This window comes from Tasmannia lanceolata, unplaced genomic scaffold (genome assembly GCF_043159265.1).
Source record: "Tasmannia lanceolata isolate RefF3 unplaced genomic scaffold, GAP_Taslan_0.1 ptg000002l, whole genome shotgun sequence".
Lineage (NCBI taxonomy): Eukaryota > Viridiplantae > Streptophyta > Magnoliopsida > Canellales > Winteraceae > Tasmannia > Tasmannia lanceolata.
In genome coordinates, this window is record NW_027518679.1 from 52,200,778 (window position 1) to 52,217,997 (window position 17,220).

At 39.8% G+C, this 17,220-nt stretch overlaps 2 protein-coding genes across 2 annotated transcripts; both read left to right on the forward strand.

Annotated features, from left to right (window-relative positions):
- The first annotated feature begins 2,615 nt into the window (after positions 1 to 2,615).
- NAGK (N-acetyl-l-glutamate kinase) lies at positions 2,616 to 5,615 on the forward strand. The gene is made up of 3 exons (XM_077380447.1): positions 2,616 to 3,573; positions 4,112 to 4,285; positions 5,126 to 5,615. Exons 1-3 carry the CDS (start codon positions 2,869 to 2,871, stop codon positions 5,276 to 5,278), a joined length of 1,032 nt encoding a protein of 343 aa, XP_077236562.1. The 5' UTR covers positions 2,616 to 2,868; the 3' UTR covers positions 5,279 to 5,615.
- Positions 5,616 to 8,557: 2,942 nt separating this feature from the next.
- On the forward strand, positions 8,558 to 10,673 carry LOC143878121 (type III polyketide synthase A-like). The gene is made up of 3 exons (XM_077380440.1): positions 8,558 to 8,805; positions 9,361 to 9,681; positions 9,875 to 10,673. The coding sequence occupies exons 1-3, from the start codon at positions 8,604 to 8,606 to the stop codon at positions 10,525 to 10,527; spliced, it is 1,176 nt and encodes a 391-aa protein (XP_077236555.1). The 5' UTR covers positions 8,558 to 8,603; the 3' UTR covers positions 10,528 to 10,673.
- Positions 10,674 to 17,220: the final 6,547 nt, after the last annotated feature.

Genomic DNA, 17,220 nt, shown 5'->3' on the forward strand with positions numbered 1-17,220 from the left:
TAAGCAGTAGGACGAGCATATAATTTCTTTAAAACCGTACTGCTGTTGGATCAAATATCAAGGGAGGTGCCTCTTGCACGAGTGGGCATGCTCGGGCACGGGCATGCTCGGGCACCTAGGGCTGCAAACGAGCCGAGCCGAACATTGGGTTGTTCGTGCTGGGCTCGCTAAGTTTGTGGCTCGGCTAGGCTCGTGGCGAGCTTTTTTTTTTTGGGCTCGTGTTCGGCTCGGCTCTGCTCGTTTAGTAAACCAACGAGCCCGAGCCGAGCTTAAAAAATCAAATAAATACCTTAATATATCTACTACAATATAGGGGAGGAAAAAGATATTTCTTTTCTTTTTATCTGGGATTTACCCAGCACTACTCTTTTACCATTAACCCCTTTGCTGATAACTAACATCTATCTCTATGAGAAATTATTTGAGGGTAAAATCGTAATCTTTTGTCTATGACAATTTCGGGAAAAAACTACTAAGAAGAGGTAAAGACATATGACAATGACGAAATAACTACTTTATATTACTCATGCAGGACACATGCAAAATATTGACAGATTCCGGGCACCTGAAAAGGAACAACAATTATGGAAACCTCTATCGATTGGAGGGCTAGGATCAACATATGGAAATGATTTTATGGGCACAACCGATTGATGTTGTGTTCCATCACATGGACAGTTTGGACCAATCAATGAAAATTAATGGATTTTTTTGAATTATTTGAAAATTCTATGAGAATTACACATCACTTTTTTGACTTTTTTTTAATAAAGGCACCCATTCAACCCACATATTTTCAATCCTACCCCCTCCTTTATGCTTTTTTAACAACGGCACCCATTAAAGCCACATAATTCCAATCTTACCCCCTCCTTTATGCTTTTTTAATAAAAAATCTATTGGGTGATCTTAACCATCCGATTTAAGAGGAACAACATATTATGGAAACCTCTATAGATTGAAGGGCTAGGATCAGCCTATGGAAATGATTTTTGGGGCACAACCTATTTATGTTGTGTTCCATCACATGGACGGTTTGGATCAACCGATAATGTGGTCTGTACAGTTCTTTGTCGGCCTGTGCATCGCACGGGGTTTTTTACTAGTATATCTATATAGTAGAAGAGAAAAGGAGAGAATTATTTGAATTTCTCCCAAAATTTTATATGAATTACACATCACTTTTTTTGACTTTTTTTAACAAACCCACCCATTCAACCCACATATTTTCAATCCTACCCCAACCTTTATGCTTTTAAACAAAGGCACCCATTAAAGCTACATAATTTCAATCCTACCTCCCTCATTTATGCTTTTTTAATTATGGAGACCTCTATAGATTGGAGGGCTAGGATTAGCCTATGGAAATGATTTCACGGGCACAACCTATTAATGTTGTGTTCCATCACATGAACGGTTTGGATCAACCTATTAATGTTGTGTTCCATCACATGAACGGTTTGGATCAACCTATGATGTGGTTCGTACAGTTCTTTGTCGGCCCGTGCATCGCACGTGGTTTTTTACTAGTATATATATATATATATATATATATATATATATATATATATATATATATATAAGGAAATAAAGTATGTGCAGCTGTACAGATAAGCTATTTTGCATGACTGCACATACCATAGTGGGGGCCACATTTTTTGGGGGATCAAAAGCATTCATTTGGAAGGCCCTTCCATGTATAGGGTGTGTACAAAAAATCAGTCCTATAGGGCTATAGGATCTTCCTAACCGAATCAAAGTTGGAGAGGAAAATGGACAGACACTGTTTCAGCCCATTTTTTCCCTCCACAAATGGTAGGGTTAGGATGATCTTAAAGGGCTGATTTTTGGTACACACCCTATCCATGAAAGGGCTTTCCAAATGAATGCTTTGGATCCCTTCCAAAATGTGGCCCCCACTATGGTATGTGCAGCCATGCACATATAGCTTATCTGTGCAGCTGCACATACTTCATTTCCTCTCTCTCTCTCTCTCTCTCTCTCAGTATATATGTATATATATATAACGAACATAATCTGAGCTTTAAAGCTCGGCTCGGCTTTATGAACCGAGCCTAAAAAGTTCACAAGCTTGTCCGAGCCGAACTATACAAGGCTCAAGTTTGGCTCGTTTATTTGACGAGCCTAATTTTTTGCCTTGGGTTCGGCTCGTTTAGTAAACGAACGAGCCTGAGCCGAGCTTTTAATGAGCCGAACCCAAACATGTTCATGATCCGGCTCGGTTCATTTGCAACCCTACGGGCACCATAAAATTTCTTTACTTAAAAGGAAATCATCATAAAGTGAAGGCCCATGAAATGTGTTCATCCAAGTTTCTTTTTTCACAATGTAGGAAACTGTGGAAAACTTTTCTTCTCCAAACTTTTCAGAAAATTCCTGTAATCCAAGCAGGGCCTAAGTGGGTTGCCTCGAAATCAGCCTTTCCATTAAAAAATAAAGGGCTGAGATTAAAATTAATAAGTATTTTTACGAGAAAGTCACTTTCTAAATCAACGTGAAATCAAGACCACTGATCTTGTTAGGGTCCAAATGTAGGGCCCAAAAAAAAAAAATGTTCAGGAAGAGTTTTTTTCATTCTTCCCTAATTAGTCCCCTAAAATGGTTTACAGGAAGCTTCCCCGTATATGTGCCAAAATAAAGATGAGAGAGGCATCTACTGAAAAATTCCCAGAAAGAGGCGATCTAACCTCCCTCGCTTCCCACCTGTTTCTTTTTACGACCTAAAAACTCTCCATCTAACCTTCTAAAACCCTACAAAACCCTCCATCCAACCTTCTAAAACCCTAGAAAACCCAACCCTAAACACACAGAGAGAGAGAGAGAGAGAGAGAGAGAGAGAGAGAGAGAATGTTAACAGCAAAACCCTCAACCCTCTGCTCCCTATCCCCCTTCTCCAAAACCCTAAAAACCCCAAACCCCACCTTCCCTATTTTCTATAAACCCAAGCCTTCTCTTCTAAAATCCACACCCCTAAAATCTTCATCCACACCCCTAACAACTCCCTCCCTAACAAAACCCCAACAAAACCCAGCCCAAACCCGAGTCGACATTCTCTCAGAATCCCTCCCTTTCATCCAAAAATTCCGAGGCAAAACCATCGTTGTCAAATACGGTGGCGCCGCCATGAAATCAAAAACCCTCCAAACCTCAGTCATCAACGACCTAGTCCTCCTCGCCTGTGTCGGACTCCGCCCCGTCTTCGTCCACGGTGGTGGGCCCGAAATCAACCTCTGGCTGAGTCGACTCGGCATCCAACCACACTTTCTAAATGGCCTCCGAGTCACTGACTCGTCCACTATGGAAATTGTGGAGATGGTTCTTGTTGGAAAGGTTAATAAAACTCTAGTCTCTCTTATTAATAAGGCGGGTGCTACCGCTGTTGGGCTCTCCGGTAAGGACGGCCGGCTACTTACTGCTCGGCCCTCCGGCCAATCGTCGGATCTAGGGTTTGTTGGGGATGTTGCTAGGGTGGACCCCACTGTTTTGAAACCTCTTATTGCTGATGGGCATATTCCGGTGATTGCGTCTGTGGCGGCCGATGAGGAGGGACAGGTGTGAAAACAATTAATTACACTCCATAAGCTTAAGTTGTTTTAGAATTGGGTTTTATTTAAGCATGGGTTTTGCTAACAAGTGACCTTTAATAAACATGAATTTACACATTTTGAGGTTTTGCTAAGGTGCATCGGAAACTGATTGTTGCAATCGTTTTACACATCCTTTCAGAATTCTACACATGTTTTGATAAAAATGTTTAAAATATCACGTGTAAAATTCAGTTTCAATGCACATTAACTAGTGTCTTTAGCAAAACCCAAAAAGAAAAAATGGGTTTCTGGTTAAGGTGCATTGGAATTGTAATTTCATGAATGTTTTGAGACTTTAACATGCTTAAAATTATGTTTCCAATGCACTTTCCGGCACTAGTTAGCAATACCATTAATCGATTAATCTTCAACTTTTTTAGATCAGGCATACAGATGGATTTTTAATAACAAGGAGTATATGGGTTTTGATGAAACACCCAATTACTGCAATAGCTTAATCTAATAGAGTTGGTGATATTTAATCATTTATTTTTTAACAACAGGCGTATAATATTAATGCGGACACGGTGGCGGGGGAGCTGGCGGCGGCTCTCGGGGCGGAGAAGCTGATTTTGCTGACGGACGTGGCCGGAATTTTGGAGGACAGGGAGGATCCGGGGAGTTTGGTTACACAGATTGATATAAAGGGGGTCAAGAGGATGGTGGAGGAAGGGAAGGTAATTTCTCCAAAAGATTAAGCTTTTAGAGTTGTGTTCTTTCATGCGATTTTTTTTAGGGCACTTTTGGCTACCATGATTTTTTTTTTCCATTATAAACTAGTGCCTCCAAGTTGTGAGAGAGGGGTGGGGCAGGTGTAGTGGCTCAAAAATCAGGAAACGAGTGCCTCTGAGTGGTTACAAATCAGGAAACAAAAAACTCCAGTCAAAAGAAGATCGACTTTTTCCTTATTTTTAGCCACTTCTCACCCTCATCTCAATCGTGTCCTCTCAAATCGCTCTCCTTCTCCCACCCTGCCGCACCCTGCTCTCACAAGTCACAACTTAGCACTAATTTATCATTAAAAAAAATTCCTGGCTGCCAGACGTGATCTTAATATCAAGGAGTTGTTGGGTTTTGAAACCATGACCTAACGTGAGGCAATAGCTCTGATACCATGCGAAACGACCAATTACTCCAAAAGCTTAAGCTTTTAGAGTTGGTGTTATTTCATGCGGATTTTTTTTCAAAATATCAAGGAGGAGTTGGGTTTTGAAACCATGACTTAACATGAGGATATAGCTCTGATATCATGTGAAACAACCAATTACTCCAAAAGCATAAACTGTTAGAGTTGGTGTTATTTCGGGTGGATTTTTTTAAATTATGGAGTTGTTAGGTTTTGAACGTGTTATTTAATATCAAGGAGTTGTTGGGTTTTGAACACGAGGCAATAGCTGAAATACCACAGGAAACATCCAATTAATTCAAAAGCTTAACCTGTTAGAGTTGGTGTTATTTAATTGTTTGTACTTTAAGCTGTAAGTGATGGTGTTATATAATCATTTATACTTTAACAGGTTGCGGGTGGGATGATTCCGAAGGTGAATTGTTGTGTTCGATCGCTGGCTCAGGGTGTGAAGACTGCGAGCATTATCGACGGCAGGGTCCCGCACTCGCTGCTGCTCGAGATTCTCACTGACGAAGGGGCTGGAACCATGATCACCGGGTGAGCTGAAATGGAAAATCTCCAGTCACAGACCCGTCAATTTTCTTTTTAAGTTAAATTTCTGGGTTTTTTTCTTTCTTGGTTTTTGTCTTCCCTTTTTGGGTTGGGGTGAGGGGTGAGCTGTGTGTTGGAGGTTATATTATGCTGTGCTATAATCTCATTGTCATGGAGGGAGGAAGATAACTAATAAAGGTGTTTCAGGTGGTGTTGTTGTGGGTTTAATTTAATTATTTTGGGAATTTTTTTTCTTTTTTGTTTCAATTAAAATGGAGTTTTTTTAGAATTTGAATGGAGGAGGAAGATATTTAATAAAGCTGTTTCAGTTGTTGTTTTGGGTTTAATTCAATCGTTTTGGGTAAAATTTGTTTCTTTTTTGGTTGAATTAAAATGGAGTTTTGGAGACTTTGATTTGATGAAGATGAAACATGTTTACCATTTGTAATGGTTATATACTCAATTTAAGAAACTGACTGGCTCAACGTAGGTTGATTCCTAGAAAGCTAATAATCTTAAGTAGGCTGATTGGGGAGGGAAACTCGTTCAATGTAATCAAATGGATAGATGGTAGCCACCTCTACACATGGAGATTTGATAACATGATAGATGAGATCTAGGAGCGTGTGGTTGATCTTCATATCCGTTTCAACGTGTTCATAGATCGGCTAATAGGGATGCGAATTGCCTAGCCCGGGCTGGTGTGGGTAGGGAGGCTTAGTAAAAAATTTCCAGAGACATCACCCTTCCACAATTTTCTTTTTAAGTTAAATTTCTGGGCTTTTTTCTTCCTTTTCTATGCTGTGGTCTTTCGTGGTCATGGTGGGGGGAGATATTTTATAAAGCTGTTTCAGGTGTTTTTGTTGCTGTTATTGTGGGTTTAATTCAATTAATTTAGGAAATCTTTCTTCTTTTTCTTTGAATTAAAATGGAGTTTTTGGAGAATTTGATTTGAGGAAGAAGATGAAACACGTTTAGCATTTGTAATGCTTGTATGTCCAATTGAAGAGACTGACTGAGATGATGTCTGTTATAGTCTTGAGTAGTGGATGAGTCTTCAAGTTCTGATTCAGGAAAAAATGGCTATATTGAGTTTTGAAATCTGAATCTTTGAGGAAAATTTTCATTTATTTTGAATAAATGTTGAATTTATGGAGCACTGTTTCCATGAAGAAGATGAAATACATTTGCCAATTGTAGTGTTTTTTGCAACCATTTGAAGAAACTGATAGAAGTGGGAGGGATTTATTTGGAGATTTTGGTTTGTTTGAGCATTTTAATGTCTTATTGGGGGTAAATAGTATCGATGTTTGAGATGTGGATGAAGAAAATTTCTTTTGTTAAGAGTATTTTTGGAGCCTTGATTTGATGAGATGGTGGAAGAAGATTGTGAAGTTGAGGATAGAACTTGTAATTGCTTTGCTTGCCCTTGTCCTGGGTTAGGCCATATACCTGCATGCCAAATTCACTAACTTGGACCTGGTCTTTCTTGCCATCGGATCCTTGCAATTTTTTTTTTTGAAAAGAAACCAGGAAATATATTAAAAGAAAGAGAAATTACAAAGGAGCAGTGGTTTCCCCTCATGCGAGGATCAGAGGACAGCTAGAGTAGAGACTCAAGTAAGTGGACCTTGTGAAGATCATCATTGATCTGAATTAGTAGGTATTCTGACTTGAAAGTACCCGTAACGTAAGCAAAGAGCTTAGTGAAATAAGTGGCCTAAAGTACTCTTTCTCACTCTCCCCAATCCTCTCAAAAACTTCTCTGTCTCTGCTTTCTCCTCAATAGCATATTATTTTTTCTTTCTTTCTTTTTCTTTTTGTGTGTGTGTGTGTGTGGTGGTGGTGGTGGTGGGGGAGGATTCAAAACCATGACCAGCCTAAAAATGAAGAATGTGAATGAAGAAAGGAAGAATGCGAAAGAGATCGAGAAAATATTGACTTTGACGAGCTAAATTGAAGTGCATAATTAGTCTGATTAGACAAGCTTAAAGGAGAGCGCTCGCGTGCACACCTCTGTCGATGTGCTTCACCGATCCATGGAATCTTATTTACATTGATTAGTCGGACTAAACAGAGAGGCCTCGTATTAGTCGATGGGAGGAGGTCCGTGATGAGTTCATGCGGGTCTACGCTCCAGTGCATACCTTTTAATGAGTAGTTGTCCAATTCTGGCCAATATTTGCTCCCTTTCTCCGGCAAAGACAACTACATAATATTCGCGGGGCTTGGCATGATGGCTATTCTTTTCTGCCAACCTAGAATAAAAATGATGTTGGACACTCGATTTAGCTATAAAATCATCAGCAAGCTATTCGGTTGATGTACGAATACACGGAAAAGATACATGGATGTGTTTTAATGTGAATTCATCCGTGGATTTTCGTGTTTCATACCCTTTTTCTGATAACAGGATTTACCTGCTACCATTGTTTCCCTCTGCAAACCTTCCTGTACAAGGGGCGAGGTTTTTGGAATGCTCCTAATAACCAATGAATAGCAAGTGCTTTTCCTTGTGTAGATCTTCTTTTAATGGGAACTTGATGAGTCGATCCGTGTGTGGTGATTGGGCCATTTACCTGGCGGGCCACCACCTACCTTGGCTCTCATGTTGAATGAATCTTCTTACTCCGTATTTTTAATGGGAAATATATTTTAACTTGGACCAGCATAGTTTTTTTTAAGGAAAATGACCATGTATCGACATGGACCCACTGCCAAATGTACAAGAATCGAGTCTATGAATATTGTTTGCAATTACAAGTTGGCCTATTGAACTCGTCCCATTGATTGATTTTTTCCTTTAAGCTGTTGATTTTTGTACGCCTCGATCTTGGGAATGAGAAAATAACACTGCTACCTAGTTTGCTTTGGATTTTGATAACTGAATGTGAGTCCGAAATTGATTGTTGGACTCAAAACTAAACTTAATTTTGGGTCCAACAATCAGTTTTGGACTCACAATCGGTTTCCAAAATCCAAAACAAACACGGCCCCAAACATATTTGTGTGTGCGTGCGTGCGTAGAGTGGCTCTCATTCAAAGAACCGAAAGAGGGAGGCAAAGATTAAGCTAAGCTAGCTAAATTCTCACTCACTCCTTACCAATAAGAAGATAATTGGGTTTCTCCAAACTTCACAACCGTTTCCTAAATGACCAACCAACCTTTACCAAAAATACATTTTCTCCTCATTCATGATTGTCTTCCTTGGAACCAAACTCTCTCCAAAAAAAGCTCCCTTCACATTAAAACCAGAGACCTTTAAGGAAAGGAAACCACAGGATAGACTTGTATTAGCTTCATCTTTTCACTTAGCTTATTTCTCATTTTAAAGATGCAGGGAACTGATCTTAATGGCAATGGTAACCCCAATTGCGTGCCAAACAAGCGTGTCCATACACCGGGGAAGGCAACTGTTTTGGCTTTAGGCAAGGCCTTCCCCAATCAAGTCATCCCTCAGGAATTCCTCGTTGAGGGCTACTTTCGCGATACCAAATGCGAAGATTCGGCGATCAAGGAAAAGCTCGAGCGTCTGTGTAAGAAACTCCATTGGGCTTTGTTTCTTCGACGAAAAATGGTTTGGGCCTAAAACAAGTTTTACAACCTTTTTTTAGTGGAGATGGGCATAGAATTTGTTTTACGCCCATTTTTAAGTCCAAAAAAAGGGGGCCTTAGGCCGCGTTTGGCAATCATGAATTGTTTTTACAAGGAATATTAGTTTATCAAGTTGTGAGAAAGGGGCTAGGGAGGGTAGGAAAAAATAAAATTTATTTTTATTGGAGTTTTTGCTTTTCCATTCTTTTCAGACTTTTCTTACCCTCTCCTCACCCATGCCCTCTCTAGTCTCTTCTTCTCCCACCCTCCCTAGCCCTCACCACCTGATTAACTAAAATTCAATTATGGAAGAAATTTTCATGCATGGCAGCCAAACATGCTTTAGTGTTTACATGCTTTCCTTTAAGATAAAATGAGTTAGGTTCTTAATTGTTACAATTCTAGGGCTAAATTGATCTAATTTTATGAGTGAAAACACTAACCAATTTTCAAAACCATGTTCACTAAAAGAAATACCATTGTCTCTGTTTTGCTAGGCAAGGCAACCACTGTGAAGACTAGGTACACTGTCATGTCTAAGGAGATCTTAGACAAGTATCCAGAACTAGCCACGGAGGGCTCACCGACGATCAGGCAAAGGCTTGACATAGCGAACACCGCGGTGTTAGAAATGGCTGTGGACGCGAGCCTTGCTTGTATCAAAGAATGGGGACGTCCAGTTTCCGATATCACCCATGTTGTCTATGTTTCTTCTAGTGAGATAAGATTGCCCGGAGGCGATCTATATTTAGCGAGTCAACTCGGCTTGAGGAATGATGTTGGCCGTGTGATGTTATACTTTCTTGGGTGTTATGGAGGTGTCACAGGTATGATTACAAATTTATTTCTTTTGTCCATAGTCCTAGAAGTGCCATTGATCTTGCAGATCGATTGGCCAAATCATGGGCCTTGCGGGGGGCTCCTTGTATGTTGGGCAATCTTTGTCAGTTGACTTGCACTTGTAATCTCCTCTCTTTTAATATAGTTATCTTCTGCTAAAAAAAATTGGAGGTGTCACAGGTCTTCGTGTTGCGAAGGATCTAGCCGAGAACAACCCAGGTAGCCGTGTCCTACTAACGACCTCCGAGACTACCATTCTAGGGTACCGCCCTCCGAACATGGCCCGCCCTTATGATCTTGTGGGGGCAGCCCTCTTTGGGGATGGGGCAGCAGCAGTCATTGTGGGAACCAGCCCTTTAGAAGGCGTCGAGACGCCTTTCATGGAATTGAATTACGCGGTGCAACAATTCTTGCCAGGGACCCATAACATAATTGATGGCCGACTGTCTGAGGAAGGGATAAATTTCAAGTTAGGAAGAGATCTCCCTCAGAAAATTGAAGATCACATTGAAGGGTTTTGCAAGATGCTTATGGAGAAGGCGAATTTGAAGGAGTTCAATGATTTGTTCTGGGCCGTTCATCCGGGTGGCCCCGCGATATTGAATCGATTGGAGAGTAATCTTAGCTTGAGAGCTGAGAAATTACAATGTAGTAGGAAGGCATTAATGGATTATGGGAATGTGAGTAGTAACACTATCTTTTATGTTATGGATTATATGAGGGAGGAGTTGAAGAGAGATGAAGGGGAGGAGTGGGGTCTTCTCTTAGCATTTGGGCCGGGCATCACTTTTGAGGGCATCCTTGTTCGTAGCCTCCTCCACTGATGTGCTTGCCCATTTACTCAACTTGGAAAAATGTTTGCTATGTTGTTACTTATATTTCTCTACTTAAAAAAAATTGAAATAGTTACTTCTTGCTGACATCTGTAGTGCTTATATTTTTGTAAAACATATAAAGAAGTTTTAAGTTAGTAATGGTGTGAGAAAAATCTCTAATGCAGTCGAAGCTATCTTTTACGTTGAAATAGTTATAAGCACTATTTTACATCGAAAGAAATAACAACGCGCCCCGCGCCCCCCTCTCTCTTGTGTGTGTGTGTTTTGCTTGTGGACTTGTATTAAATTGAGATTGTATGAGATAAAACTAAGGAAAAAACTTCCAATACAGGATTTCGTTTAGTTAAACACAAGTTTGCAAGTGTAAGGTGAATCTAGAGAGTGTTAATCTTTAAGTGTTAAACACGAGTTTGCTAGTGTAAGGTGCATCTACAACTAGTATTGCTCTTCTTTAAGTGTTGGTCTCTTACAAACATAAATTCTCTCATTCATATTAGGTACTTAAGCCATGTTTTTTTTTTTTTTTTTTTGGATTTTGAGTCCAAAACTGATTATTGGAACACAATTTTAAGTCCAACAATCAGTTTTCCACTCACAATATGTTCTCAAAATCCAACACAAATAGAGGATTAATGATTTTGATTTGAAAGACAGATAAAGTATACATTCTACCAAATTAGAAAGATATCAAACAATGACCCCTTGTGCATATCCTTTTCATCATACTAGTTTTAGAGGAAAAAATAGAGCATCTCACAACTCAACAACAAATTCTCACGGTGTTCCTTTTAAAAGGGGCTCTTATAAGTGGAACTTTTATATGGTGTTCCTTTTGTAATCACGGTGCCACCTTTGATATTTTATCGAACATCATCCGACTTTATAACAGGTTGCTGTTGAATCAAACACCAAAATTGCAAGTTTGTCGTCCCCACCATTACGTGCAGCTACATGTACACACCAGATCATTTCGCTTAGAAAATTCCCATGAAGCTTCTGTGCTGTGACAAACCCTTCTTAAGCTTAGAAATTATAACTAAGCAATCCCATTTTACATAGTTCCAAAAATGTTCACGGTAAGTTTCATTGTAAACATTGTAAAATAGACTAGACTTTTCTTCGTATAGCCGGCCTAGCAAAGGCAAAGCAAGTAGTTTAGTTATTTTTCTCTTTCTGTACAATACTTACTTTTTTGTATCCCAACCTACTCCAATCCAATTGCTCATCATTTCAATTCTGTCGATTAATTTTGTATGGGAAGTGATATGCACCCCTTTCTAGTGTATTTAGTGTATTTTTATGGTGGGTAAGATGGGATCGAACCTGCGACCTCAAGGTTGAGAAGCAACCCCATCCTCTAGTACGTACTATGATTACTCTTTTTAGACTACAAGGGGTAGCCCGGGAAAAAAGGGGAAAAATATCATTTTCCCTTTTGATGTTGGTACATTAAACAAGTGTAATTAGATTTCCTTATTCTGTTTGGATGCAGATAGTTTTTCCCTTAGTCTGTTTGGATGTAGATAGTTACCATGTAGATTAGTAGTATAAGTTGTCAATAGGGAGACAAACATTTGTAATGTTTGATCTACCTAGGAGTTACCTTGTAGAATAGTGATAAGTAGTGTATGGTTGCCAATCTCGTAAGAGTAAGGGAGGGAGTGTCATTAGCAATATATAGAAAGAGAAGAGAGAGGGAAGAGAGAGAGAGAAAAAAAACAAAATTCTACTTGACAAATTCTTCCTTTTTTTTTGAGGAGGATGGCATGGAAGGTATAAGTAGGGAACATGGGTGGCACCGGGGCGGACGCACATATAGCACGAGGGGGGCCATGGCCCCCCAATGACTTGCAAATTCCCTTTTGCATTGCATGGATGTACATGCATGCTTAGATAGTTTAGTGGGCGCACTGACCAATGCAACCAAGTGTAAATTAGTCCGCCCCCTGTGAAACTACCAGTTACTCCAAAAGCTTAAGCTGTTGGAGACGATGTTATACTGTTATTAATCTTTTATACTTTTAACACTCCCCCTCGTGTGTGGCCTCTCTTTTTAGGTTTGGTCTACACTCTGCACATGAGGCGCCTCTTTTGGGTCTGGCCATTGCATGTGAATTTTTGCTATCAAGGAGGTTTGAACCAAGGCATTTGCTCTGATACCATGTGTAACGAGAGTATTCATTGATGAATGAAACATAATACCTCCATCGATTAATGAATTCTACCGGACTTGGCCCTCATACGTCACTGTGATGAGGGCCATATCTACAGGTATGTTTCTCATCATATCCGATGGTAGGAATGTCGGTGACCAATTTCTTGCTGGCCATATCTTTGATGCGTTGAAGATTGCAATGTCCTAGCCTTTTGTGCCATAGGTTGGTGACATCTAGGATGGAACTATCCTTAGTAGTGGAGAGGTTCATTGTTAAAGCAAACAAACGACCGACTTTCTTACCAACAGCTATTAGATTGCCATTTGATTTTCTGAGTATTTCACATCCATTATCATTGAAGACAACATCATAACCTTGATCAACTAATTGCCCTACAGACATAAGATTTTTATGAAGTTACGGAACATTGTTTAATACCTCCATTTGTGTGAAGCAGAGTGATGTTGCCTTGACGTTCAATTTTTAGAGATGTATTATCTCCAGTGATAATCGCAGATGCGTATCTGATTGGTTCTTTGGTGATGAAGAGATAATCTATTGGAGTCATGTGATTTGAACATGCTGAATCAATGAATCGTTGATCTCTATTGGTATCATTTGATTCATGTGTAACACACAAAGCTTCTTCAATCTTGTCTTCCGTGGTTTCTTCATCTTCACACTTCTATATGGCATTGTAGTTTCCTTCTTTGTACCAACAGTCCCTAGAATAATAATCTGTCTTGCCACAGTTATAACAAGTAGGTTTCCTAGGGTTGTCATGATTATCTTGACTACTTGAAGATCGGAATTGCTGGTGGTTTTGTGATCTCCCTGTCCCACGGAATCGTCCATGAGGTTTTCCACGAGCATTAGTAAATACAGCTTCATTGGTTTGTTCCTTCCTTTCATTGTTTGATTCTAGCTTCCGTCTTTCAAGAAATAAGGAAATAGCTTCTTCCTTGGGTGGCTTAGTCTTTTGAACAAGTACTCGCATTGCATCAAATTCGATCAGTTCTTAAGTTTTCTAAACTGATAGCAACCGAGTGTCATTCACCATTTTGGTGCCTAAGCCTTCCATTTGATCACATAATCTTTGACTTTTCGTGAGAATGCAACAAATGTGTCAATATCTTGTTTGCATGATCGTAATTTTGCTTCCAAGAATGCCTTCCTTGCTCCGCTTGCTTGTTCCTGCACAGTGGCGAAATGATCCCAAGCTTCCTTTGCCAAATCTAGCTCTCTTATGTAAGAAGCATACTCGAACCACATGAAATTTGAATAGCGTGTAGAGTTTTGCCATTATTCTTCCACCATTGATTGAGTCCGGGTTGATTGCCTACTGGTTTAACTTCAGAACCATCAACGAATGTCTCAAAGTCCTTGGCCTAGGAGATAGCTTTTGAGCCATACTTTCCAGTTCCCATAGTTCTTCTCTGTAAGAACTTCTGGAACAATTGCACTGGATGTAGACATTGAATGAAGTAACTGTTGAGTGCCTTATTCTCTTTTGTTTCAATATCTGAGCCAACCTAGCTTTGATACCATATTAAACTACCAGTTACTCCAAAAGCTTAAGCTGTTGGAGACAGTGTTATTTAATCTTTTATACTTTAACACCCTAGAGTGTAAATTCTTGGCTCCGCCTCTGGGTGCCACATCACCAGACAAGCAATAATTAGCTTTGAATCTTGTCTGGTAGTCTCTATGGATTGTGATGCTAAATTGGCCACCAAACACCATAAAAGTTACCAAAAAAGATTTTTTCTACTTGGGGGCGTCCTTGAGGATGCCATGCATCTAGCAACCAAACAGACCCTCAAGTCGCTACACTTCAGTTGGAAAGGAAAGGAATTTGTGCCCAAAATCCACCCATAAAGCAAAATCCTGGTGTTTAATTGATGCACTACAGGTGGAGGGGAATATGACGTGGATTTCCGCTAGCTTGACGTGGATGGACAAGATCTGCAGCGCAAAATCCTCTCCCAAGGACATGATTTTGTTCAAAATTCGTTGGAATCTTGTCTCGAGAAACCCAATCTCGACAGCTAAGAAATCAAAATAGAGTCGTTGGGCATTTACTTTTCTCATTTGTAGCATCTTCTCTGCATGATCTTTCCATTTTCGCCAACCCCATTCTCGGAAATCTTCTCTGCACTCATCGTCTTGCAGCAAACCCTCTCTTTTATAAGAACTCATTGTCTTGGAGTTCATCATCTTGGAGCAAACCCTCTATTGTCATGGGAGAGGATCCTCTTCTTACCAACGATCGTTCCATCCTCGCCGATTTCATCATAGCCAAGTGAAGCAATCTCTCTCTCTCTCTCTCTCTCTCTCGTAGATTTCACTTATTTTTCATGGTCATAGGTGTCTCCTCTATCAGAAACCTCCCGGAGCTATCGTTTTCGGAGATCATCGCTTCCCGGCTCCTTGAATCGTCATCCACGTGTGCCTCTGTCCCTTGTTTTCCGGTTAGCCCTCCCTCCCTCTCTCTCTCTCTCTCTCTCTCTCTCTCTCTCTCTCTCTCTCACTCTAAAAAAGGTTTTTTTTTATCGTTTCTATTTTTTGGACCTTGTCTTGGTTTTTTTTTCCAAAAGTATTATCTTCCCTTTTTTGCTAACTTCTCAATCTCTCCCTCTCCCCCCCCCTCCCCCTCTGTCTCATTTTCCCCCATTGTTGGTTTCGTATTTTCCTTTTTATTTCGCATCCATTGCTAATTTATGTTCTATAGTTTCTTTCCAAAAAATTTAGATCATACTTTCTTGTTGATATTGAAAGAGGTTTTTCCCAAGTTTTTCATTGCATTTGGTGTAATAATGTATATCTTTGCTACTACTGTAGCTTTTTTTGCTGGATTTAACCACGCTCTTTTGGTTGATTCATCATGTTAACTTACCAACTTCTCCAAAAGCTTAAGCTTTTGAAGAAATGCGTTATTTATCTTTTATACTTTAACACTGCCCTGCACGTGTGGCCTACTTGGCAAACACGTGGCACATGTGGTCCCACTTTGGGCTGACCATCACATGTGGATTTTTGCTATCCAGGAGGTTTGAACTCGAGACCTTTGGCTCTGATACCATGTTAACTTACCAACTTCTCCAAAAGCTTAAGCTTTTGAAGAAAGGCATTATTTATCTTTTATACTTTAACACATCACTCTTTTATCTTTATTGCAAGTGGTTTTGTACTCGAATAGTGGTTCTTCTCCATCTTACACAAACAACTCAGGTATTTATGGAACTCCTCACTAGGTTGGATTTTTTAGGTAGCTTTATGTATAGCTTGACCATCTGCTCTATAGCTCTTTAAATATTACGGCTACTCATTTGCTAATTATTAGGTTTGGATTTTTATGGTTGTTCATTTGATATTTATTATGTACTGCTATTAGACCCATCTTTCTTTTAAAGGTACTGACCGGCTTTCCTTTCCATTCCTTTCCATTTCCCTCATCACTTTCCTTTCCTTTCCCACGCCCATTTAGCATTTTAGCAGCTGAACTGAGCCTAAGAAACCCTCCCTTAGAAAAAAAGTCTCCTCATTTTCTAAGGACTTGTTTAACAATCATGAAATAGTATTCCTTTTGAATATTAGTGGGACCAATCATGAGAGATACAGGCAGAGAAGGAGATACTAAAGATGCTGTAAATGAGGGGAGAATGAAAGGTTCCTTATAAACAAACAGGAAAATTCCCTAATTTGAAGTAGGACACCTTTTGGCTACCATGAATTTGTTTTCTTGGAATATTAGCTTACACAAAGGTGAGGGAGCATGAATTTGTGTTCTTGGAATATTAGCTTACACAAAGGTGAGGGAGGGTGGGACATGAGTTTGTTTTCCTTCAACACGAGAGAGACTCAGTGAGAAGAGGGTAAGAAAAGCTTGAAAAACCAGGAAACAAAAAACTCTACTCAATAAATTTTCATCGTTGCCAAATATGCCCCTAAATATTCTTGGTTTTCAGCTTAACCGCAAATTTATTAGGAAATAGATATTTTCCTTCGATCAAAACAGACGAGTTACAACCCGTATGAGTTAACCATGAAGATTTTGAGTGACCCAACGAGTTATTCAACCTGGTTTCACTCGAAGCGAACCCGTTTTGCAATGAGAAATATATCTTTAATATGGGTTTTGCTAGCGTCCATCGCGGAAGGAATTTTGCGGATGGGCCGTTGCATGTGATAGCAGCCACACAGGCTCAGATTTTGTCTCATTCATTTTATTCACCTGAGGTGCCTACTCTCACATACAACAGCCCATGCGCTTAATGCCTTCTGCATTGTCCCTAGCAAATCCCTTTTGTTATATAGAGTACTGATGTTGGCACTGCAATGTTTTAATAATTGCACGAACACAGCCTGTCTTTTCTTTCTTAAACAGCTGTGAAAGGAAATAACAGTTCCCAAAAGATCTTAGAAGCCAATTAATAAAAAGACAAGATGATTTTGTGCAATTATTAAAACAGGGTAGTGCGAACATCAGTAACCTATGTATGCGTGGATTTTTTTGATACTCCCT

Bases quoted from the DNA above. Each gene is read 5' to 3' on its own strand.
- NAGK (XM_077380447.1), top strand. From the start codon at position 2,869: ATGTTAACAGCAAAACCCTCAACCCTCTGCTCCCTATCCCCCTTCTCC. The intron at 3,574-4,111 runs GTGTGAAAACAA...TTTTAACAACAG, and splicing joins CGGCCGATGAGGAGGGACAG to GCGTATAATATTAATGCGGA. The intron at 4,286-5,125 runs GTAATTTCTCCA...ATACTTTAACAG, and splicing joins GGATGGTGGAGGAAGGGAAG to GTTGCGGGTGGGATGATTCC.
- LOC143878121 (XM_077380440.1), top strand. From the start codon at position 8,604: ATGCAGGGAACTGATCTTAATGGCAATGGTAACCCCAATTGCGTGCCA. The intron at 8,806-9,360 runs GTAAGAAACTCC...CTGTTTTGCTAG, and splicing joins GGAAAAGCTCGAGCGTCTGT to GCAAGGCAACCACTGTGAAG. The intron at 9,682-9,874 runs GTGTCACAGGTA...AAAAAATTGGAG, and splicing joins CTTTCTTGGGTGTTATGGAG to GTGTCACAGGTCTTCGTGTT.